Source organism: Eptesicus fuscus, chromosome 13 (genome assembly GCF_027574615.1).
Source record: "Eptesicus fuscus isolate TK198812 chromosome 13, DD_ASM_mEF_20220401, whole genome shotgun sequence".
NCBI classification, from domain to species: Eukaryota; Metazoa; Chordata; class Mammalia; order Chiroptera; family Vespertilionidae; genus Eptesicus; species Eptesicus fuscus.
The window spans coordinates 1,697,396-1,722,660 of NC_072485.1; the positions used below are offsets into that span (position 1 = coordinate 1,697,396).

The 25,265-nt window shown below is 50.5% G+C and overlaps 1 protein-coding gene and 1 long non-coding RNA gene across 2 annotated transcripts in view; one reads left to right on the forward strand and one right to left on the reverse strand.

Moving 5' to 3' along the window:
* Positions 1-402: 402 nt before the first annotated feature.
* The window catches only part of KMT2A (lysine methyltransferase 2A), a 96,614-nt gene continuing 71,751 nt past the window's right edge, over positions 403-25,265 (reverse strand). The window contains exons 27-36 of the mRNA XM_054725161.1: positions 20,887-25,123; positions 20,260-20,337; positions 18,635-18,699; positions 17,053-17,223; positions 14,904-14,978; positions 7,226-7,400; positions 6,962-7,069; positions 6,239-6,322; positions 5,691-5,820; positions 403-4,719 (exon numbers count right to left, since the gene is read on the reverse strand). Of these exons, the coding sequence (XP_054581136.1) occupies positions 4,444-4,719; positions 5,691-5,820; positions 6,239-6,322; positions 6,962-7,069; positions 7,226-7,400; positions 14,904-14,978; positions 17,053-17,223; positions 18,635-18,699; positions 20,260-20,337; positions 20,887-25,123 (5,399 nt within the window). The 3' untranslated portion in view covers positions 403-4,443. The remainder of the gene's footprint in view (positions 4,720-5,690; positions 5,821-6,238; positions 6,323-6,961; positions 7,070-7,225; positions 7,401-14,903; positions 14,979-17,052; positions 17,224-18,634; positions 18,700-20,259; positions 20,338-20,886; positions 25,124-25,265) is intronic.
* On the forward strand, positions 3,788-17,342 carry LOC129151186 (uncharacterized). Its single transcript, XR_008557936.1, has 4 exons — positions 3,788-3,871; positions 4,871-4,987; positions 5,234-5,307; positions 17,168-17,342. It is a non-coding gene; the product is annotated as an uncharacterized LOC129151186 (long non-coding RNA).

A 25,265-nucleotide genomic window follows, 5' to 3' on the forward strand; every position in this document is an offset into this window, starting at 1 on the left:
GCTATTTCTCAACCACCTCCCACCAGCACCCCCATCCCAGGAGAAACAGTAAATAAATACAAGTTCAGGCTTAAGGTGGAGTGGAGCAAAGAGCCGTTCTGTCCAGGTGCTCCTTTGCATGCTTTTATTATATTCAGACCAGGAGGAAACCAACAGAAGCCAGGGCTGGACGATCCATGGGTAAGGGAGGGGGTATGCAGGCAGTAAAGGAACTACTTCTTTGTCTTCTTGAACCTTTCTTCACATTCAGGATTAGGTGCCGAGCACACATCATTGATAAGGACAGGAAATACTGTGGAGAGAGCCAGTGTGTAAGGCAGGGGACTGCGGAAGGCATCCTGTGCCCCTCCCCCAACCCTCCGCCCAGCCAAAGCCAAAAGAAAGCTCCACCACGTGCAGCAATAAACTTGACATGTTTATTAATTAAACTATCACTTAAATAAAAAAAAGTGCATAGAAAATAAACATGTTTAAAAACTCCTTTTTTTTTTTACAACTATGTACACTTTTTACTTTTACATTCAGTCTTTCGTAGAGAGCTTTCAGCATTATTATTTTTTGAACTATTAAAGTTATTTTCCTTCATCCCTGTCACAGGGAGTTAACACTGATGGACTTTAGACATTTTTTTCCCCTTTTTTTTCTCTTTTTTCTCTAACCAGAAGCTTGGAAGAACACAAGGAAAGAAAACAAACAAACCAACCGAAAGATCTGTTATACATGATAAAGGTATCAAGAAGTGTCATTTTTAGAAAAGAAGCTTGTCATCTGTTGAGCTTTTGAAACAATTATTCAACTACCTGTATTTACTAAAGAGACTGTTAAAAGTTCAATGAAAGAAACACCACGAGTCTATTTTCTTGGTTGAAGACAGAACTAGAGTACCTGGGAGCAAGATACCAGGAAAGCACAGAACACGATTTTCCCCTAAATGCAGGTGGTAACCCCAACACTCATAACCAAAAATAGAAAAACAAGTACAGATACTGCCTGGCAACATCCACTGGCAGGAAAGCATCCAGGAGGCCCCTCGGGCGTCTCTGACCGCTGGAACCGCCGTCGCCTCGCCGTGTCCGGGCCTCCCCGTTCCCGAGCATCAGAGGGCCAGCGGCTTTCCCGCCGCCACTACACCCGGAGCACACCCTCATCTATAGTGTTGGGAGAATGAAAGCCATGGCTGCACGAGGCTTTGTTACACGGTGCGTTACTATATGAGTTCCTATATATATCATATTTATACTTATTTGAAAACCAAAACACAAAAGTTGCAAGTTTTCAGAGTGTGAGTCTTGACTGGTGTTCGTGATTCGGCATAAAACCATCTGCTCAATCACCTTGTATTGCTTTAAATGAAGGAGACGAAACAAAATCACACCCAGCCCTTTGCAATGACCCGCTTTTCCTTAAAAAAAAAAAAAAAAAAAAATTTAACTTAAAGTATCCCAAATCAAACTTAAAAGTTATCATCTGACAAGGTTTGGACCTTTAGTAGTTTCGGATATTTGATTGAACGTCAGTCCTTTAGAAAGATACATTCATTAAGATTTGTGTTGTGTGAAATCCAGGGTGCCGCGTGGAACTCACCGCGTGGCCGGGGATCTGCAGGGCGAGCAGGGTGGGGCCTGGATCGCGCAAAGGAGCCTGGGCGGAGCATACAGCTGCCAGGGCTCCCGTAACTCGCTCCTGGTCTAAAACCAGGAGGGGTTGTGCTGAAGGTGGTGGACAGTAACAGAGGGACCGAGTTCTGGCCAAGGGTCAGCGCCAGCAGCTATTCCGGTTACACGGCGTCTCCGCCACCAGGCGGCGGCCGCAGCAGCACAGCCGTGCGGGTGCCAGTGCTCACAGAACCAGCCAGGTGCAGCCTGTCACTCCTTAGGGATTGGGGTGCCCCTTGGAGACTCTTAGGAGTGACCCACCGCAGCACCTGTCTGCACTTCTGTGAGGAGACTTCTTCGCTCACTTTCAAAACAAATTTGGGCGTTTTGGAGGCAGCTGTCCCACCTTCTGCCTGCTTAGCTCACTCCCCAAGTCCCTGGCAGGTTGGCGGAAGTTTGGCAATGAACTCAAGGCTGAGCTGTGGGAGGGACTTCTCGTTTCCGTGGTTATAACCAGGGAGGGCAAGGCCAGGCAGACCACCTGCAGCCACGGGAGACGCAGGTTTGGGACAGAGGAGGGTTCACGGTCCTCGGCCTGGCAGACCAGGAACTGGGTCTGCTCAGCTGAGTCCCCACCCGGACTGGCCTTTGGTGAAGTCATGACCCATCAGTGCATTAATCATTCCAGTAACAAATGCAGCTTAAGGTTTTTTTCTAAAAAATAAAAATAAAAAACTAAAGGATTTACAAAAACCTCACACAGTGCAATAATAAAGGAAACCAGACAGTAGTGAACCCTCGGGCCACCACGTCTTGTTCACGGGCGAGAGGAAGGGCGGGAGGTCTGGGTGGAGTGCCTTCTCCGCGCCTCAGGGCAGTCTGCCACCCTGGCCACAGGGCGGGCCCGCACGGGACAGTGCATGTCCCAGCAGAGCCACCACACGGAGCCGTAAGGGCACGGGAGCCCAGGCGCCCAGGGCGAAGGCACAGCGGAGCCGGGAGCCAGGACAGAGCCGGCGGAGTATTGCTTGGCTGCACTTCCCAGGGACGGGCTCGGGGAAGGGACCGCGCTGCCTGCCGGGGCGGAGCAGATCTGCTTCAGCTTCAATGGGGTCTCTGCAGGAATGAGGGCGCAGTGGACACGGGAGGAACAAGGTGATCTACGAGGCAGATGGTGACGGGGATGTCAGGTGCCATCCGCTCGGTCGCTAACAGTGAGGCGGGAAAGGAGAGGACCACGTATCACCGCTCGGAGCCAGGGCCGGGAAGGGGCCAGTGCGGGAAAGAAGAGCAGCGGCCGTGGGGCTGGGTGACCTTCCTTTCCTTTTATTGTTGAAGAGCAGACCCAGGAAACGTGTATGTCAACAGGGCACACAAACTACACACGGAACAACGGAAACTTCCAGGAGGAGCTGGGCAGGAAAAGCCAGACTTTGCATGTACAGCTGAATAGTTTCTTTAACTTCATCCTATGAAAATAAAAACTTATTTAAAACCGATCTTTTAAATTAGGATAATACCGCGGTTTAAAAAATAGCCTCGTCATAAGTGCTTCTCCCTATGAAGTGCTTCTCATAGAAAAATATACAAAATATATTTACATTTATAAAACCTTAAATAGTAAACTGTAAACAGAACAGAGTAAAATCTGATGACTTAATTTAATAGGGGGGACACTGTCGGGGTGGGGAGCGGTGTGCCGGTGACGCGTCCGGGGGCGCAGGGCAGTAGTGTCATGAACTCACGAGCCGTGGAGTTTGCATAGGTGGCAGGCCCCTCAATGCAAGGTGCTCAGTCCCCAAGGTTTGGGCCTTGAAATCTGATTAGTGTTGTGCCTTCAACTGGACATGGACCCTTTAAAGATCAAGTCTTCCTATGTCGTCACAAAGGGAAAATGGTCACCATGGCCCAGGGATGGGGCCCAGAGGCACCCCGGCCCGATGCTCTGGTTGCTGCATGCCTCAACTATTGGAACAATCTTTCCCTTGTCTCAAATACAGGCTCTGGACATTTCTCCAAAACTCTCAGCGGAGCTTTGAGAAAACGCCTCCTTCTGTCTGGTTCCGGCCAAGGCCTCCTGTCCACCTCCCACTGGGAGTGCCTCCAGGCTCAGGGGACGTTCGGAGGCGCACAGTATGCCCACAGGGAGTGTCCTTGAGCAGGAGTCACAGTCTCCTCCACCCAGAGAGAATGGGAAGCAGTGGAGGCCGAGCAGGGAGAACGCGGAAGGGGAGTGAAGAGGAGTGAGGAGGAAGCTGCTCCTACCGCCAAGGAAGGTAACTGGCTGAGATGAGGCCATGGGACGTCCTCCCACTTACAGCCACAGGCTCGGCGTTTGGTCATTAACTGGCACAACCCCAACACAGCCTTCGACACCAAAGGTGCCGAGGATCCTCTTTCCCAACCAGAAGCGAGCGCTCACTGGGAAGGCAAGGAAACCACCCGCCTCCTGTTTGTTCCCCGACGGCTCTAGGTGGGCCCGGCCCGGCAAGTGGTCAGGGACCAAACCACCCCACCCCCAGGGCTCTGGCCGGCCCCTGGCTGCAGGGCGTGGGGACGGGCCACGGAGAGGACGGCCACTTCTCTCTGAGGAGAGGCTCAGCCCAACCTCCCAAGGCAACTCATCCAGAGCTCCTTCCAGGCACGTCTGCTAGGGACCCCTCTCCCCGTTTTTTAACAGCACATAATCAGGGGCCCCAGCAGAAGGCAGGTCACGGATCTTTTCTGAGACCTCAACTCTCCCCAGGGCTGCGATCACATGTATAACGTGAATACGGGACTCAGGGCTCAGCCATCGGGGAGGCCCCTCAGGCCCGCACTCCCGGCTCTGGCGAAGGCGGTCCTGGCTTCAGTTCAGGAACTTCCGGCATTTCTTGGCGCCGCAGTTGCAGGGCAGCTTGTTGCTGGCGTCCTCGATGGGGAACTTGTAGTCGTAGGTGAGCTCCTCCCCGCGGTAGATCTTGCGCACGGCGAAGATGACGATGTGCTTCTGCCCGTCCACGTTGATGACCCGGGAGTAGCAGTTGGGCTCGCACGAGTGGTTGATGAAGCGGGCGGCGTTGCCGTGCATGGTGGCGTCCACCACCTCGGCGTCATCGATGCGGAACATGTAGCAGCCGATGCCCTGCGTGCGAAGGAGAGCGGGGACCTGCGTTCAGTACAGCCCAGATTTGAGAGTTTCCCAGCCTTTTCTTTCTTTTTTGTAACTGAGAAATACGTGTTTAAAAAAGATTTTTGTTAGCCCTCACTGAGGATATTTTCCCATTCCTTTTTAGGGAGAATGGAAGGGAAGGGAAGAAACAGAGAGAGACACATCGATGTGAGAGAAATACATCAGTTGGCTGCCTTCCACACTTGCCCCGCCCAGGGCCGGGGATCGAGCTGCAACCAAGGTATGTGACTGTGACGGGACCTGACCTGAGACCTTCCGTCTGGGGGCGGATGCTCTATCCACTGAGCCACACCGGCCAGGGCCCAACCTTTTCCTGATGTGACTTATAGTTGCTGCTGCTGAACAACATTTCTTCTAGTGTAATTTCCAGATTCCTCCCATTTCTCAGGACATTTCCATGATGAATTCCTAGATTATAGACACTAGATTACTAGTTTCTTTTTTTCTTTTCTTTTTGATGTTCCAGCCAACAGGAAGAGAAACCTGAGAATTGTGTTGCTGTGTGGTTTTGACTCTGAGATCCATTCAGACAAACCTTCAGTGAGTATTTTGTATAATAATCCTTAGAGTGGATTGTGAGCTTACTGGTCCCACCACAAATTTCAGAGGATACAGAAATGTTGAAAAAAAAAAAAAAAAGTGTGTTTGAATCAATTAAGTACTATTTTTAAAAAATTGATTTTTAGAGAAGAAGGGAGAGGGAGAGAGAAACATTGATGTGAAAGCACAACATCGACTGGCTGCCTCCTGCATGCCCCCTACCAGGGATCGAGCCCGCAACCTTTCCGTGCAGGGGATGATGCCAACCAACTGAGCCACAGGGCCCGGGAATACTATTTATTTTTTGATCTGGAGATATTTATAGTTGGTGGTCACTTTCTATAACAAAACAAAAGAAGAGGAGAGAGAAGTGTGAGACACACCTTGCTGTCGTAGTACTTCTCTCTCTTGTCAGTCTGGATGGAGCGGATGACATTGCCAGCGTACTCGATCACCATCTCACCCGCATCAATGTTTCTCTTACAAAAGAGACCCCGGCCATGGATGGGAGACCTAGGACAGGACGATGGACAAGGGGTCAGCCACACATCCCACAGTAAGGTTAACTGTGTGAGTTAACACAGTCTACACGAATTAATGAGTAGAACCCCGTTAGTCCCCCAAGAGGGACAGACACGTGGGGGAAAAAGAACATGGCCGCACCTGGTCTGAGGACAGGGCCTTTCTGACACATGCCAAGGACGAAAGCGCTCTCCATTTTGCATACAGCCACTGACGCAGCCGCATGGGAAGCTTCGCTGGGTTAAATGCGTGGTTCAGTGTAAGAACTGCAGGACCCAGGGCCTCAGGTTCAATGAATACTACCTACAACCCCAGCTTTCTGAGGGGGGCACGCACTCGAGCAGTGGGTCCACTTCGATTTTGGAAAACAGCGCGTTTCCTGGAATTCTCTCTAGAATCGCAGTCATACCTGTAGACACCGACAGCCTCTTTGGACGTCCTCTTCAGGTGCCGGAAGCGCATGGGCATGGGCAGGTCCATGCTGGTCGCCCTCCTACGGAGACAAGGACGGAGTAAGGAACTCCACTCAGTTCTAAGTCTTAGACCAAAGGGTCCTGGAGGAGAAGACCCAGTGTTCTCCTTGCTCAGTGCCAAGCAAACAAGTACCTTATAAAATTAGGACTCTTTTAAATACTTCCTTTTTTTTTAAAATCCTCACCTGAGGATATTTTCCCATTGATTTTAGAGAGGGTGGAATAGAGAGAGAAATATCGCTGTGTGAGAAACACATCGTTGGTTGCCTCCCGCACGCCCCCTCCCCTCCGACCAGGGCCCAGGCTGGGAGGAGCCTGCAACTGAGGTACGTGCCCTTGACTGGAATCGAACCCAGGATCCTTTAGTCTCCGGGCAGGCGCTCCAGCCACTGAGCCAAATGGGCTAGGGCTAAAACCTATCGTGTTTTCTGACCAGGGTGACTCCAAGGTGCAGCCAGAGCTGGCAGAGAAAGAGAAAACGGACACCGTAGAGTTATTTGATTTCTCCTCTAACACGCTGTCTCTGCAGCCGGCTCCTGCCACCTCCCCACACGGCCTCTCAGGCCTCTCAGTTGCCTGGGGAAGTCTGGTGAGGCCCGGCTACCCCCGAGGAGCCAGCAGAGGGAGGCAGAGAGTGCAGCGCCCGCCCTCCGACTCACCGAGCTGACTTCAGCTGCACCTCCTCCTCTTCCTCGTCGTTGGGGTTGTACTCAGGCGGCTGCCGGTGCTTGGAAGCCAGGAAATTAAACATGTCAAACGCCGACTTCCTGGAGCCAAGGGATTAGAATATATTTAGAGAAATACCTCAATCAAAGCAACAGAGGACGCGCGAACACTGAACATCTCCTGGTTACGTGGGAAAATAATGACACCGCCAGGTAATAAATTCGGACCCAAACTGCTTCCAGAAGAACGAGACTTGCCTCAGGTGCACCTCAGCCCGGGCTGAGCCGTGAGGGTTCAGGGGCGGCTCGTTGGCCTCCTCCGGTTTGTGGAAGCGGAACTTGTAATTCCTACAGTGCTTGGCACCCGACAGCTGCTCGGTCAGGAACACGACCGCGTCGTGGAGAATCCCCAGCATCCGCAAGCCATTCACACCTGCGGGGCAGAGGCGCGGGGTGAGGAGCAGCAGCAGGCGCGTGGCCACAGGCCCAGCCAGGGAGCAGCCGCGGAGGCCGCTCACGGGCGAACTGAAGACCAGCCAGGAATTCCCATTGGATGGCCATTCAAATGATGCGGACACGCCCTGGCCGGTGTGGCTCAGTTGGTTGAGCATCGTCCCATGCACCGAGAGGTCACGGGCTCGATTCCCAGTCAGGGTGCCTGCCCAGCTTGTGGGCTCGATCCCCAGTAGGGGGTGTGCAGGAGGCAGCTGATCGATGTTTCTCTCTCTCCCTCTCCTATCCCCTCCCTAAAATCAATCAAACATATTTTTAAATAAAATTACGCGAATACACATCTATCAATATGGACAACACTCGTGACAGATAAAGTGAAAACAGCAAATGAAAACCATGGACTGTTATCTCCGCTCTGTGTGCAGAGACATGCTATAGGCCCCCTTCATTTTCTGGTCCTAGTGACCACAGGGGCCGGCGTCCCAGCTTCAGCTCCAGGGAAGTAAACCGAGGCTCCGAGAGCACCCGCACCGCCCAGGCCACGCAGCTGGTGTCGCTCCGCTGGCTCCCTTCCTTTCTTTCTTTTTTTAAATATGTTTTCATTGATCTCAGAGAGGAAGGGAGCAGGAGAGAGAGAGAGAAAAACATCAATGGCAAATCAGCTTCCTATTTAAATCAGTCAAGAGTTGGGGTTTCTGTCACTTGAGGCCAAAAGCATTCTCAGGGATAACGGATGACACAGGTATAAAGAAGAGTGGTCACAAAAGGCGGAAGTCTGGAAGGGCTGTGCTGGGTCTTGGTGGAAGGCCATTCGCGGCCGAGGGAACGGATGAACCTTGGTGCACTAATGCAGAAGGGTCTGTAGCCACGAGAATGCCGTGGGTACATGCTGACCAGTCAGCTTTCGCGTCCCCAACCCCAGAGGTTGTGGTTCATGAGCTGGGGGGTGGGAGTGGCCGGGAGAGGTCAATGGGGGAAAAAGGAGACTCGTGTAATACTTTAAACAATAAAGAATTTCAGTTAAAAAAAATGCTGCAATCAAAAGACATAGGGCTGCCCTAGCCAGTTTGGCTCAGTGGATAGAGTGTCAGCCTGTGGACTGAAGGGTCCCAGGTTCAATTCCAGGCAAAGGCACATGCCTGGGTTGCGGGCTCAATCCCCAGTGAGAGGTGTGCAGGAGGCAGCGATCAATGACTCCTTCTCATCATTGATATTTTTATCTATCTCCCTTCCTCTCTGAAATCAATAAAAACATATATTTAAAAAAAAGACATAGGGTAGCTGAATAGATAAAAAACATGACCCAATTATATGCTGTCTACAAGAGATCCACCTCAGAACAAAAGACTCACACAGGATGAGAGTGAAGGGATGGAAAAAATGTTCCATGCAAACAGAAAAGAAAAAAAAAGCTGGGATACCAATCCTCATACCTGACAAAAACAGACTTCAAAATGAAGGCCATCATAAAAGACAACAAAGGTCATTACATAATACTAAAGAGATCAATCCAACAAGAAGTTATAACTACGGGAAACATATATGCACACAATGTAGGAGCACCTAATTATATACAGATGGACTTAAGTGACATTTATAGAACATTTCACCCCAAAGCTGTAGTGCACCTGGGTCATTCACAAAGACAGACCACATGTTAGGACACAAAACAAGTCTCTGCAAGTTCAAGAAGACTGAAAACATATCAAGCATCTTCTCAGATCACAGTGGAATGAAATTAGAAATAAACTACAGTAAAAACACCCCAAAACATTCAAACACATGGAGGCTAAATAGCATGTTATTAAACAACTAGAGGCCCGGTGTACGAAATTCGTGCACGGGGGGAGGAGGTGTCCCTCAGCCCAGCCTGCACCCTCTCCAATCTGGGATCCCTCTCACAATCAGGACTGCTGGCTCCCAACTGCTCGCCTGCCTGCCTTCCTGATTGCCCCTAACCGCATCTGCCTGCCAGCCTGATCATCCCTTAACCACTCCCCTGCCAGCCTGACTGCCCCTAACTGCCCTCCCCTGCTGGCCTGGTCACCCCTAACTGCCCTCCCCTGCAGGCCTGGTCCCTCCCAACTGCCCTCCCTGCTGGCCATCTTGTGGCGGCCATCTTGTGTCCACATGGGGGCAGGATCTTTGACCACATGGGGGCAGCCATCTTGTGTGTTGGAGCGATGGTCAATTTGCATGTTACTCTTTTATTAGATAGGATAGAGGCCTGGTGCATGGGTGGGGGCCAGCTGGTTTGCCCTGAAGGGTGTCCTGGATCAGGGTGGGAGTTCCCTTGGGGCGTGGGGTGGCCTGGGCGAGGGGCCTGTGGTGGTTTCAGGCCAGCCACGCCCCCTGGCAACCCAAGCAGAGGCCCTGGTATCTATTTATCTTCTATAATTGAAACTTTGTAGCCTTGAGCGGAGGCCTGGACTGGCCAGGATGTGCACGAAGCTTGGCTGCCTCCATTGCCAGGGAAACCCAAGCCTCCTGCTCGCTCTGTGGCCGCAGCCATCTTGGTTGGGTTAATTTGCATACTCGCTCCTGATTGGCTGGTGGGCGTGCTAGTGGGTGTAGCAGAGGTATGGTCAATTTGCATATTACTCTTTTATTAGATAGGAGGATGAATGGGTTTCCAATGAGATCAAGAAGGAAATAAAAAAACTTCCTTGAAAGAAATGAAAATAAACACACAACAACCCAAAATCTCTGGACACAGCAAAAGCAGTCCTGAAAGGGAAGTTCATAGCACGAAATGCCCACTTCAAAAAATAAGAAAAATTAATAACCAACTATTTAACCCTACAATTTAAAGAACTAGAAAGAGAACAAGGAAAGCCGAGAGTAAGTAGGAGGAAGGAAATAATAAAAATCAGAAACAAAAGCGGAGAAGTAACAAATGACACCACAGAAATACAAAGGATTTTAAGAAAATACTATGAACAACTATATGACAACAAGCTGGACAATGTGGATGAAATGGGAAAATTCCTACACAAATATAATCTCACAAAACTGAATCAGGAAGAATCAGAAAACCTGAGTAGGCCAATAACAACTGATGAAATAGAAGCAGTAATAAAAAAAAACCTCCCAGCAAACAAAAGTTTCACAGGGGAGTTTTACCAAACATTCAATGAAAAACTAACACATATCCTCCTCAAACTATTAAAAAAAAAAAAAAAAAAAACAACCCAAAAGGAAGGAACACTTCCAAGCTCATTTATGAGGCCAGCATTATCCTAATTCCAAAACCAGATAAAGACACTACAAAGAAAGAGAATTACAGGCCAATATCCCTGATGAACACAGATGCTAAAATCCTCAACAAAATATTAGCAAATTGGATCCAGCAATATATTAAAAAGATCATACACCATGATCAAGTGGGATTTATTCCAGGAATGCAAGGCTGGTACAATATTCCCAAATCAATAAATGTGATACATCACAAACAAATTAAAAAGCAAAAATCACATGATCATATCAATAGATGCAGAAAAAGCATTTGACAAAATCCAACACCCATTTTTGATAAAAACTCTGCAAAGTGGGAATACAGTGATCGTATCTCAACATAATAAAGGCCATATATGACAAACATACAGCCAACATCATACTCGATGGGAAAAAATGAAAACCATTTCCCCTAAAACCAGGAACAAGACAGAGATGTCCGCTTTCACCACTCTTATTCAACACAGTACTGGAAGTCCTAGCCACAGCGATCAGACAAGAAGAAGAAATAAAAGGCATCAAAATTGGAAAGGAGGAAGTAAAACTCTCATTATTTGCATATGACATGATATTGTACACAGAAAAGACTCCATCAAAAAACTATTAGATTTAATAAATGTAGCAGGATCTAAAATCAACACCCAGAAATCTATGTTTTTTTTGTACACCAATATTAATTTTCAGAAAGAGAAACTAAACAAACAATCCCATTTACCACTGCAACAAAAAAAATTAAGATACTTAGGAATAAACTTAACCAAGGCAGTAAAAGACTTGTACTCGGAAAACTACAATTAATCGATAAAGGAGGCAAGAATATACAATGGAGTCAAGAGAGTTTCTTCAATGAATGGTGTGGGGGAAATTGGGCAGATACATGCAAAAAATTGGAACTAGAGACCACCAACTTACATGATACACAAGAATAAACTCAAAATGGATAAAAAAGATTTAAATGTAAGTCGTGAAACCATAAATATCCTAGAAGAAACCAAAGGCAGCAAAATCTCAAACATCTCTCGTAGCAATATGTTTACCGATACATCTCTTAGGACAATGGAAATTGAGAAAACAAACAAATGGGACTATATCAAAATGAAAAGCTTCCGCACAGCAAAAGAAACAATCGCCAAAACGAAAAGGGAGCTCACTGCAGGGGAGAACATATTTGGCGATGATACATCTGATAAAGGGCTAATACCCAAAATATATAAGTAACTCATAAAACTTAAAAGAAGAAAAAAAAAAAACAATTAAAAAAATGGGCAAGGTGAAGGTACTTCTCCAAAGTGGACACACTGAAGGCCAAGAGACATATGAAAAAAAGCTCAAAGTCACTGATCATCAGAGAGATGCAAATTAAAACAACAATGAGATATCACCTCACACCTATCAGAATGGCCACCATCAACAAATTATCAAATGACAAGTGCTGGGAGGATGCGGAGAAAAGGGAACCCTCGTGCACTGCTGGTGGGAATGCAGACTGGTGAGCCATTATGGAAAACAGTATGGAGTTTCCTCAAAAATTAAATATGGAACTGCCATTTGACCCAGTGTTCCCAATTCTAGGAATATATCCTAGAAACCTGAAACACCAATCAGAAAGAATGTATGCACCTCTATGTTCATAGCAGTGCAATTTACAATATCTAAATGCCCATCAGGAGACGAGTGGGTAAAAAGCTGTGGTACATTTACACCATGGAATACTATGCAGCAGCAAAAAAAAAAAAAAAAAAAGGATCTTTTACCCTTTGAGACAGCAGGGAGGGACCTGGAGAGTATCATGCTAAGTGAAATAAGCCAGTCAGAGAAAGACAAGTATCACTGATCTCACTCATATGTGGAATGTAATGAACAAAATATATCCAGAGACAGTGAACAGAATGTGGACTCTCAGAGGGAAGGCGGGGAAGGGTGGGTGGGTGGGAGGTGATCATCCATAGAACTTGCATGCATGCCTGTGTAACCCATGGACACAGACAACATGGTGGTGAAGGCCCGGGGCAGAGATGGGCTAGAAGGGTTCAATGGGGGGAAGGGGGACATATGTAATACTTTCAATAATAAAGATTACAAAAAGAGAAGATGCTATAAAAAGTGCTAGTATTCAATGTTTCCCTGAATTCTGTTTCAAATCTCTTCAGTCAGGATAATGCTCTTAATTGGGCACATTAGGTATATTAGGGTACATAAATACATAGTTACATATAAATGAATGGCTGCCAATAATGTCAAGCTCATTATTTTAATTAATCCTCACAACAAAGATCAAAAGTTGCATTAATATTATCACCTTATAGATACGGAGATCCAGGCTCAGAGAAGTTAGTTAGCTGCAAACAACAGAATATCAATAACAACAGGGCAGAAATAGAGCTTGAACTCGGTTCTAACTGCCTCCAGAGCGTAGGGTTTCTTACCATTGCATATTGCAGCACAAGACATGGATAAAACAAAGAAATCTTTGTGCCACTGGAGAAAGAAAGGGCCAGGCTATTCAATCTGAGGAGGAGAACACTGAGCCAACCCTCCAGGAGTAGAATTTTACACGTTACCAATAACTAGTTCAGGACAACTAAGTACAAATTTAATTACAGTTCCTCCAGTGACAACCAGTTGGTCAGAGCTGGACCCATTAACCCTGTTTTCTTGCCCCAAAATATCTCCCTCACCAATCTGCAAAAAACGGGAGGACACTATCCATAGAGTAAAAAGTCAGCCCACAGAATGAGAGCAATTATTTGCAAACATGTATCTAATAAGGAATTAATATTAATTAAATAACCCAAGTGTCCATCGACAATCAATGGATAAGCAAAATGTAAAATACAGTAAAATATTATTCAGCCTTAAAAAGAAATCCTGACATATACTACAACATGGATGAACTTTGAGGACATTATTGTAAATGAAATAAGCAAGTCACAAACTGTATCTTATATAATAAAAGGGTAATATGCAAATAGACCAAATGGCAGAACAACCAACCAATCAAAGCGTAATATGCTAATGATATGCTAAGGCTGCTCAACCGCTCGCTATGACATGCACTGACCACCAGGGGGCAGATACTCCAACTGGTAGGTTAGCTTGCTGCTGGTGTCCGGCCAGTCGGGACTGAGCTAGATGGGCCGGACACACCCTGGAGCCCTTCAGTGGTCCCTCCCCTGCCCGATCGGGCACTGGTGGGGTCCCTCAGCCTGGGCTGCACCCTCTCGCAACCCGGGACCCCTTGGGGGATGTCAGAGAGCCGGTTTCAGCCTGACCTCGCAGGCCACTCCCCTTGGGAGGGGCACCAGATATAGGACTCCCAATTGGGACTGATTGGGCGTGAGCCCGTGGCTGGCACAGTGGGGTCGGGATGAGCGGGAGTGGCAGGTAGGAGCTGCAGGCGGCATTGGACTTCGGGTTGGCCTGATCCCTGCAGGCCACCCAGAGGGACCCCACCCATGCACGAATTTGTGCACCGGGCCTCTAGTGATTATATAAGGTGCTTAAAGTAATCCAACTCACAAAGACAAAAACTATAATGGTGGTTGCCAGGGGCCAGGGTGCGAAGAATGAAGAGTTATGGGTGGTGATGGCTATACAACAATGTGAATGTATTTAACACCACTGGATTTCTACCCTTCAAAATGGTTAAGATGGTAATTTTATGTGTCTTTTGCCAAAATTCATTTGTTAAAAAAAAAAAAAAAAAAAGGCCGGGAGTACTGAGGCCACATTACAGCAGAGCATATTAAATGAAAGAAGCCAGCCCCAGAAGGCCACATGTTGCACAATTCCTTTTTTATGCACTGGATGAACTATAATTAAATTTGTACAGTCGTTCTGAACTTGTTACCGGTAATGTGTAAAATTCTCCTCCAGCTGAATAGCCTAGCCCTGTCCCACGTACGAAATACACAGCAAACCCACTGGCACAGAAAGCGGACTCGTGGTGGCCAGGGGCTGGAGCTTGACTGCTGATGGGCACGAGGCTGCTCTCAGCGATAATGAAAGTGTCCTGCATGATACAGAAATGACGGTTGTTCCTCTGTGAACATACTAAAGGCCACTGAATTGTATGCTTTAAAGGGGTGAACGGTATAGTAAAAGAATTATATTGCAATAAAGTTGTGAAATTTTATTTTTTTAAAAAGAATGTTGCTGTGTTTTGTTTTTAAAATCAACTCTATAATGTAGACCAACAAGCTACCAGAATATTCTGAGACAGGAGCAAAATGAGCACGTTAGCCATTACCTGCAAACGAGAGCTGCTTTAGACGGGCATTGGATCGCGCTTCCTGGACTTTATCTGTCAGCGACTTCCAGGCATCTGTGAGGAAATGAAACGTTCCAACAAGCGTCTTGTGCCAGGAGCGGCGCAAGCACCGCTCTCAGTCCCGTGGCGTGAAAGCACACCCTCCCGCTGCAGCAGGTTTGGTTTCGTTAGTTTCAATCAGTGCGTGCCTGAGCAGCTGAGAGGGACTGTCCTTTCTGGAGAAAGGACACAGAGGCAGTAAGGCATCCGGACTGCCTGAAAATGACCCGAGTCCCCAAAGCACTGCCATCCCTTGATGGCACCTGGACCCCAAACCGAAGCGTTTGGTGTTAATTCTATTCCCTACACCTTAACCAGTGCAATAACAATGAACAATTTAACCAAGGCTGTGGGGACACCGTGCCTTCTCAGTTCCTTTCAATTACGAGTTGTAACTGGAAACCTGCACAATCCCTTCCAGCTCTCCCCTAAGATCCTATCGTCTCTCACTGTCACAGAAGTAAGTGTGGAGTGGTGGGAAGAAATCCATGTGGATTTCAGACTCAATCTAGTTCTCTTAACATTGTTCTTTCTTTCTTTTGTTGTTGTTAATCCTCACTCAAGGATATTTTTCCATTGATTTTTAGGGAGAGTGGATGAGAGCGGGAAAGAGAGAGAGAAACATTGATGTCAGAGAAACACATCAATTATCGACTGAATGCCTCCTGTGAGCGCCCTGAACAGGGCCAGGGCCAAGGAGGAGCCTGCAACCAAGGTACGTGCCCTCAACCAGAATCGAACCTCTTTGGTCCACAGGCCAGCACGCTATCCACTGAGCAACACCAGCTAGGGCTTTCATGGTTTTTTGATAACTCTCACTGACCCACAGTGACCTTTCTTTCCTTGAAACTCCTCTAGTACCTTTTGCCTACAGAACATTCACCAGTCCTTCAACAGCTAATGAACAGCTACATGTTAGGGGCACAAAAATCTATAATAATAAAAGGGTAATATGCTAACTAGACCGGACAGCCAAACGAACTTTCGGACAAAGCCGCGGCAGTGGCGGCCGAGGCAGGGGCAGTTAGGGGCAATCAGGCAGGCAAGTGAGCGGTTAGGGGCAATCAGGCAGGCAGGCGAGTGGTTAGGGGCGATCAGGCAGGCAGGTAGGAGAGTGGTTAGGAGCCAGGGGTCCCAGATTGTGAGAGAGATGTCTGACTGCCGGTTTAGGCCTGATCCCTGGGATCCCTAAACCGGCAGTCGGACATCCCCCAAGGGGTCCCGGATTGTGAGAGGGTGTAGGCCAGGCTGAGGGACCCCTCCCACTCTTCACGAATTTCGTGCACTGGGCCTCTAGTGTTAAATAAGAACATAAGCTGCAAGCCCTTATGGGAAGTTCCCTGTTGAGTAAGACATAAAAGTAAACAAACATTTATAGAACAAATTTTAAGCTCAGTGGGAGAAATATGTAAGAATCTGAAAGGGGCGGAAAAGAGGGGGCAGGACTGTGTATCTGCCTCAGAAGATCAGGGAAGACTTTCCGAGTTGAAGGTCAGCAGGTGAACGTGGGGGGAAGCATTCCAGGTGGAGGGAAGACATGCAGGAGGCACAGAGGTGAGGGTGAACAGCATTCAAGATGTACAGGAAGGCCCTGGTCGTTTGGCTCAGTGGATAGAGCGTTGGCCTGTGAAGTAAAGGGTTCCAGGTTTGATTCTGGTCAGGGCACAAGCCTGGGTTGTGGGCTCAATCCCCAGTAGGGGTGGTGCAGGAGGCAGCCAATCACGATTCTCTTCTCTCATCATTGATGTTTCTCTCTCTCCCCCCCTCCTTCCTCTCTGAAATTAAAAAAAAAAAGAAAGAAAAAAAAGAAACAACAACAAAACAGGAAGTGGTAGGAAAAAAGTGAGAGAGACAAGCAGAGGTCTCATGCGCTATGCAGGGTGTGTGTAACCTTAAAAACATAATCTGTATCCCTAACTTTTCCCATAAACTACGGACTGTTTCTCAGGAACACTAACTTCTTAAGGACAAATCAAATGTGCAAAGCCTCCAAACATCTCCCATCACAGCCGGCACAGACCCGCCCACCAAGTGGCACACACATGGATGGTGCAGCTCTGTGCTGCGGGAGCCCGAGCAATCCACTCGCCTTCAATGCTCTCCGCACAGATCTGGAAGCCGTCGTCACTGGAAATTTCAAACACCAGGCCTTTCTTGGGCTTTTTCTCAGTGATGCTTTCCTTGCGCTTCTGTTCCTGCTGCAGCCAGAGCATGAGCGGTGAGCTGAAGCCTCCGTCTTCCTCCTCCGCCGCCTTCGGGTCTGCCAGGGAGAGAGCAGAGCGTCAGCGGCCACAGCAGGAGGCCTGGGGAGCCTGGAATATGCACACCATCGCGAAGCCAACGGCATCCAGAACTGGGATTATCTCCACTGACAGGCAATAAAACAGAGTCTCTAGGAGATGGGGCAGCTCACTACCCAGGTCATAGCTACACACGACTACCAGTGAAACTAGAATGTTTTCAACATGAAGTCATGCTGTCTTTGTGGTAGAGTTTCTAGTATGACCACTTGATAGTTTTTCAGTGAGTGACTGCCCTCTGTAGGGTTAAAGTAACAAGTAACACTGCTAATGTGTATGAAGCAGTATGTACCGGGACTCCCCTCCTCTCTCAGGTACGGTCCCTGGATAGTAACTCACACAGACGTCACAAAAGTCCGGCGAGTAGGTGTTACTACTACATGGCAGGTGAGGACACAGACAGCGCGCGGTCAGGGAAGAGGCTCGCAGCCCAGGCTCAGGCAGCCAAAAGGTGGAAATGCCGGGCTTGACCTCCTGTGGCTCAGAGTCGCAGGGTCGGCCCTCGCTGTCCTCCCAGAGACCCACCCGCCTTCTCGAGGATCGGCAGGCGGCAGAGTACTACCACGCCCCAAAGCTGGCGTCCAAGCCGTTTCCCCGCCTGGTGCTCCTCTGGGGAAGACAGGCCGTTTCATGGAAACGGGCAAAGCCTGACCCTCGAGCTCCCCAATCGAAACAACATGACCTGTTGTTTACTGACCAAATGCAGCGGGAGACTGAGGGCTCTGGAGTCCCAGCCGAATCTGGCCAGCTTACAGAATAAGAACACTTCTTGGTTTTCTTCGGTGAAAACCAGGGGTGAACGAAGTCAGGTTATCACTAGCTACTTATTAATTAATTAATTATTATTATTATTTTTTAATCCTCACCAAAGGGTATTTTCCCATTAATTTCAAAGAGAGGGAAAGACAGAGAAATACTGATGTGAAAGAAACACATCGATTGGCTGCCTCCTGCATGAGCTGCGACCAAGGCCTAGGCTGGGGAGGAGCCTGCCACGGAGGTACGTGCCCTTGACCGGGATCAAACCCAGGACCCTTCGGTCTGCAGGCCGACGCTCTATCCACTGAGCCACACCGGCCAGGGCCTCACTAGCTATTTGTCCCACACTGCTATTAAAGCAAGTCGAGCAGGAGCACAGTGAACGGTCTCAGTCTTGTGTCCTTTCCTTGACGGACAGCCACAGAACGTGCAGTGGACGCGCACAGCACCCAGGAGAGACCCTGTGAGGCTCAGGCTACAGTTCGTTCCATCAGTTAACTTCTGTGCGACTTTTTGGGGGGATTTTTTTTAAATCTAGAAGGTAATGTAGGTGATTTTTATAGCACGTTTGGCTTTGAAATACTGATTCAGACCTGTTGCCCACCCACATACCTGTACTTTCTTGTTCATTTGCTGGATTTTGTGTTGTCTGGACCTCAGGAAGAACAGCCATTTGCCTAAAACACACACACACACAAAAAACAACCCAAAACACAAACGTGAGATGTATCAGCTAGTACCTCAGTTCAGAGCTAAAAGCTGTGCCAGTGCCACAAAGCCACGGCTGCAGACCAGCCACTGAATGAGCCCACCACCCACCGCCATGTGGCCCCAACAGAAAGCCACCGTCTATGAGGTTCCTCCCAAACACTGACATTACATTTCTATTTATTTTGTTAATACTCAACTGAGGATATTTTTCCATTGGTTTTTAGAGTAGAAGAGGGAGAGACAGAGAAAATATCGATGTGAGAGAGACACATCGATGGGTTGCCTCCTGTACACACCCCGCCAGGGCGGGGAGCCTGCAACCGAGGTACCTGCCCTTGACCGGAATCAAACCTGCAGGCCAATGCTCTGTCCACTGAGCCAAACTGGCTAGGGAGACGTTAAATTTTTACTTTTGGAGTTGTAGTTTGTATCCTTAAGTTTTTTCTCACCCTTAGTATTGAGAAGAAGATTAAAGAACACTTGTTAGAAGCAGTTCTGGAATAACTTAAGATCTGCTTAAGTTGGCTGCTTTTTAAAAAATCCTCACCCGAGGATATGTTTATTGATTTTAGAGAGATATAGGGAGGCAGGGGGGGAGAGAGAAACATCAATGGGCTCCCTCCCTTATGGGCTCCAACCGGGGATTGAACCCGCAACAGTGAAATATATACTAAAGGGAATAGTTAGGTAAATTATTGTAGATCACACACGGGAGCTAGAGGCTGCCATTAAAATATAAAGTGCATCTATAAATACTGTACAGAAATGTGCACACAATTCAGTAAGTGATAAAACCAGGTAAAGAACAGTATGTATAGCATTATTCATTCTATGTAAAAAAAATATATACATGTCCTTATGTGTACCACATATATCTGTGTATGCATATAAAGGTCTCCAAGCCCGGCCGGCATGGCTCAGTGGCAACCTATGAACCAGGAGGTCAGGGTCTGGTTCCCGGTCAGGGCACATGCCCAGGTTGTGCTCTCCATCGCCAGTAGGGGGCATGGAGGAGGCAGTCGATCAATGTTTCTCTCATTGATGCTTCAATCTCTATATCACTCTTCCTTTCAAATCAATAAAAACGTATTTTAAAAAATGTCCCAATGGATGAAAACAAGTTATTAGCAATGTTAGCTCTAAGAAATAGATTGGGATGTGGTTAGGCAGGACGAACAGGGAACCATTGTCCATTATTTAAATAATTCTATACTACATTACTTCCATTGAAATAACTTTGGCACCGTGGCCGAATGGCTCAGTTGGTTGGAGTGTTGTCCTGTGCACAAAAGGGATGCAGGTTCGATTCCGGGTCAGGGCACATGCCTGGGTTGCGGATTCAATGCCTGGTCGGGGCGCGTGCGAGAGGCACCTGATCAATGTTTCCCACATGGATGTTTCTCTCTCTCTCATATCAATAAACATATCCTCTGGTGAGGATTAGAACACCGGCCACACAGACCCACACAGACAGGAAGGAGGATGTTTTAACGAGGACTTGGTCTTGGAGACCTTCCTCTGCTCACCCCGGGGGCTGCCCACACTCCGGGGCCGCTGGCTCCCCCTCAGCTGTGTCCTGCTGCTCGGCCTCTGCGGCGGGGGCCCTGAAACAGAACCACAGCACATAGGCACCAGGGTGGTGTCAGTCCGCAGAAACGACGGTCGGGCAGAACGCCAGCCTGTGGCGATGCGGGGGGTGTGGGTGCCCTGCGGGGAGCTGACCACGGCACCAGGCGCCTCTGGAGCACGAGGGAGGCTTTCTAGCTCAATCTGCAGGGTGGCTCCCTGGGCGCACATATATGTAAAATTCACTTGTGCACATCAGGTATGTTACACTCTGACAGGAATAACCGCCCTTAGCATCCCTCAGCCTCAGCAAAGAAGCAACAGCAGCAAGCAGCGGCACTGTGAGCTCAGCGCCGAGGAGACCTGGCTCTATGCAGGAGACCCCCTGCTCACGAATGGCATTGAAGTCTGCTCTGTAAGTCACCACGTGACTTTTTAACTGAAAAAACATTCAGTTAAAACCCACAAAATACCCGACCACTGCCACCGTGGACAGAAGGCTGCCCCTCTCACAGATGACCCCTTACCCAGCCTCTGCTCGGGGCCCGGACCCCACAGACCCAGCACGGCCGACACTGGGCTCTCACCCTGTGGACGAGGTCAGGGAGGACGTGGGGGCCTCCTGGTCCGGAACGTGTGCTTCCGAGGAGCTGGTCCGCAGGTGGGAGACCTTGTGCTTCTTACCATTCCCTTTGTCCAGAGGCAGCTGGATACGCTTGCTTTTTGGTTTGGGCTGAGCGGGACCTGGCACGGAGGGGCTTGTGGACTGGGGTCCAGAGGAGGGGGAGCCCGCAGGGGAGGCCAAGCGACCCTGTCCGGCGGAGGAGGTCGCCTTCTTCGGCTCCAGCCCCAGGCTGTTAGGAGCATCTGCTGCCTGCGCGAAGCTGGGCCCCTGGGTCCCTGGAGCAGCTTCCGGGTCCCGCTGGGAAGGGAGGATTCCCGCTTTGCTGGCTAGGAGCTGGCTCACATGCTGAAGCTGATAGTGATCTTCGGTGTCCCTGGAGGGGGAGGCGGCCGCGAGGCCCCCCGTCTGCGTCGCGGGGAGGACGCAGACACCGGATGCAGCTGTCATCGCTGAGGTAGAGGGGGTCTGCAGCGACCCCAGCTGGGGAAATATTCCCGAACTGGGCAGCAGAGCCCCGGGCGTGTCCTGGACCCCCAGGCCCTGCTGGCTGGCTTTAACTAACAGGCTGCTTATGGAGCCAGTGTCTGGGGCACCCAGCAACCGCGGGTTGGTCAATGTGACGTGTCCTGGAACCGGTGCACTACCCGTAGGTGCTGTTGTTGTTTGCATGGATACGACATTCAAGACTGAGGAACTGGACGCCAAGCCGGCCACGGGCCCCGAAGCGAGAGGGCCAGTGTCCTGGCTCCCGGTGGATGTGCCCGTCGCTGTGGCAGGTCCGCCCACCGTCTGTGGTAACAGGGGTGCCTGTTCAAAATACATGACGCCGGACTTAGACCTTTTTATGATGTTGGGGACAGTCCGGTGAGATGACGTGTTAAGTGACCCCAAATCTAACAGGTTGGGGTGATTTGGAAGCTGGGAGGGTGTGAAGTTAATCAGTGTCATGTTAGAAACCACATCGGAGGGGGCAATGTTTGAAGGGGTGCTAGAGGGAGCAAGCTTCTTATTCTTTCGGGTCTGCAGGCGAGATATGGGTCTTTTCTTGAGTCCAGAGGACGGAGTGACTACCGTGGTGCTGAGGTCTGTCCTCTGGCTGGCCTCGGACACCAGAAGTTGGGGATCTGGAGAAGGCTGCACCCCAATGAGCAGGCCTGGAGGAGAACTGCTGATGGTGGGCGGAAAACCGCCCTGAGCAGCTGTGGGGAAGGGGTGTAAGTGCTGGTGGTGAGTCACGGGCAGCAGGCCTTTGCCAGCAGGAGGGAACAGAGGCTGAGGCGCCTGCAGGCCTGGGTTTAGCCCCGTGGTAAGCGCGAGGCCACTGCCCATGGGCCCCAGCACGGAAGTGTTTGCCTCCATCACACTGGGTGCAGAACTAACGGAAGAGGTCAACTGGATTTTCTGGGTCACGCCGTTCGGCAGAGTCTGGAGCACGTAAAGTGGCTGCATGTTCTGGTTAACGACAATGAGCTTTTCGGTGGGTGGCTTCAGGTGGGGAGGCGTGGTCTGCACGGCCGCATTAGAGATCTGAGACGGGCCAGGGCTCTCGGCAGAACTGGGCCCGTATTTCTGGTTCTGGATGGGCACAGTAGGGGAAGCCGGTACCTGGAGGCCAGGGGTGCTGCTGCTCCTAGTTAAATCCTGACTGCTGCCGCGGCTCTGCTCCACTGGGCCGCACGGGGGGCTGGCGAGGTCGGCGTCCATGTGTCCCTGGATGAAACGGTCGGGAGTCATGTGGCCTTCGGGCGCAGGGTCGACTCCCGGGCTCAGCAGCGCTGGGTCATCCTCGGAGGCGGCCACGGGCTTCTCCGGGATGGCGACTCTCTTCTCTGCCGTGTCTGTGATGACGGCCAGCCTGCCGGGGTTTGGGCCGGGGACCGTGGGGCTGCGCGTGGTCAGCACCGAGAGGTCGGACGGCAGCTCGAGCGGCAGCTCGAACTGCTCTTCGGCTGAGATGGATGAAGAGACGCTGCTGTCCACAGGCTCCGCAGTCGGCAGCTGCTGAGAAAACACTTCAAACAGACCCATGTCCTTCTCACGGTTGCTGTCGAGGCCCAGGCCCTCGCCCAGGTTCAGGAGTTCCGAGGACGAGGACTCGGGGCTCTCCCCCAAGGCCTGCATGGAGGGCGTGTTCTTCAGGACAAAGTCCATGATGTCCGAGGGCAGGATGTTCCCGCAGTCGTCGCTGTTGTTGTTGTCGGAGTCCGACTTCAGGAGCTCGGGGTTGTAGGTGTCCAGCAAGGCCTTGTCCGCGGGGGCGCTCGTGTGGACCCTGCGGCTGGACTCCAAGGAGCTGAGCTGAGCCTCCAGGGAGTCCTGCCCCTGGGCCTTCCCTCGGCTCCCGGAGTGGCAGTTCTCCGCCTTGGGCTCGCTTTTGTGGCCCACAGAACTCTTGACGACATGTTCCTTCTCCCCGTCTTCGGGCCGGTCCAGCTTGAGGCTCTCCGTCCCGTTCTCTTTCCCGTTTCTTTTCGGAATCTGGCTGGTCTTCCTCGTGGTGGCCGTGACACTGGTATCGCTCTCTGTCCCGTCATCAACACCGTCCAGCTGTGAGATTCTCGGGAGGTCACACTGCTCCTCCTCCCGGAACAGGCTGTGGGCCGCCAGCCGCTCCTCCGCCCCCGCCGCGATCACCGTCCGGGTGAAGTTGTAGTAGTACAGGTCGTCCTCGTCGGAAGTGCTCAAGTCGTCAGCGCCATCCACCTGCCCTTCAGCTGACCTCTTGCCTCGTTTCTTCCCCGTGGAGCTGCTGTAGAACGGAAGGTCTTCTTCCCCGTAGGACCTGACTCCGTAGAGGGGCGTGAGCCCGAAGAACATGTTGGAGCGGGCCCGGGCGCTCCGACGGGGGTACCTCCTTTTGAAAGACCCGTCCTCCTGGGGCTTGGGCCCATCGGGAAGCATGAGATTCCTGTCCTGGACGGGGAGAGTCTGATAGCTGTTGCTCGGAGGCTCCTGGGAGGCGGTACTGCTGGGGCTTGGCTGGGCCACCGGCCCAGCTCCTGGACTTTCGGAGGCGGAAACGGGCTCTGCTGGCGAGGCTGACTCTATGTGCAAAGAGGAAGCAGGACTGCCTTCCTTCAGGGCATTTCTGGACTGACTCTCCCCTTCCATCTTCAGGGGTGTCAGTGTTACTTTGACCGTGCGTTTTCGGGGCGTCTGTAATTCCGTGGCAGGGCCTTCTCCTTGCACGGACGGAGCTTTGGGGACTCCAGGAGCAGCAAGGACTTTGTCCCCAATCTTATCGGAAGACACATTGTTACATGGCCGTTGCCCCGGAAACTCAGGAGGCAAAACTTCATCCGCAAACTCCGCTTTTAGGTTTCCTTCCTCACCAGTGGTTACCTGACCGGGCTCCAAGAAGGACTTAGTGGAACGCTTTTCTTTGAAAGTTTCTTTACAAGACTTCTTCCCTTTCTGCCTCCTGTCTCTGGAACTAGAGCCCCCGTGTTCGCTGAGGAGAGACGATCTGCTGCTCACTCCCGATAGCTTCAAGGCTTTGACTTCCGTGTCGCCCTCAGCGGGGGCGCTCCCAGCCTGGGTGGGGTCTGGATGTGGGTCCCAGTCATTCCTCTGCCCCCTCAGGTGGAGCGGCGGGAGGGGGAGAGCCTCTCTGGAGGAAAACGGCACCGAGGAGAATTCCGCAAACGTGCCCGTCTTACCAACACTGGGCTCGCCCGACGGGGGACCCGGACGCTGCGGGGCCGGCTTAGGGAGGCCAGGGTGGGCCCCGTGACGAGCAGAGCCCTCGGAACTCCTGGAGCTCAGCATTGTGGTCTTCTCTCCTTTCAGAGAGGAGCTGCTGGAGGCCAGGTCTGAAGCGCTGGGATGCTTCATTTCTGAAGATGCAGAGCCATCCACGTGACTGGTTTTGGCGGCCATCATAACCACTGTCCTCTGCAAACTGGAAGCGGTGGGAGTGTTTTGCCTTGAGTTAGTATTTGAAGTCAGCGGCCCTAAGACAGGATCGGCTGCTCTGGCACTGGACTCCGGGTCTGCAGTGGTCCCCGGGGCGGAGACGGAGGAGCCACTATTCTTGGAGTAAGTACTCCCCGCTCTCACTGGGGACATCATCCGGAGTCTCGACTGCTGGGGTGCCGAGGAAGGCGCACTGTGCCGCCTGGAGCCAATGCTTCGGAGCCCGGAGGACAGTAAAGGGTCACCCACTGTGACGATTTCGTGAGTGGTTGGGGTGGGACTTCCTAAAGGAGAGAGAGCGACAGTCTATCACAGACAGAACAAACGTGGGTGGTCATCACAGGCAACGAAAAACCAACATTTTCAGTAAGCTAAGTCACTAAAATAAAGTGGCCTGAAAAGAATCACAAATTCATGTCTGAGCTG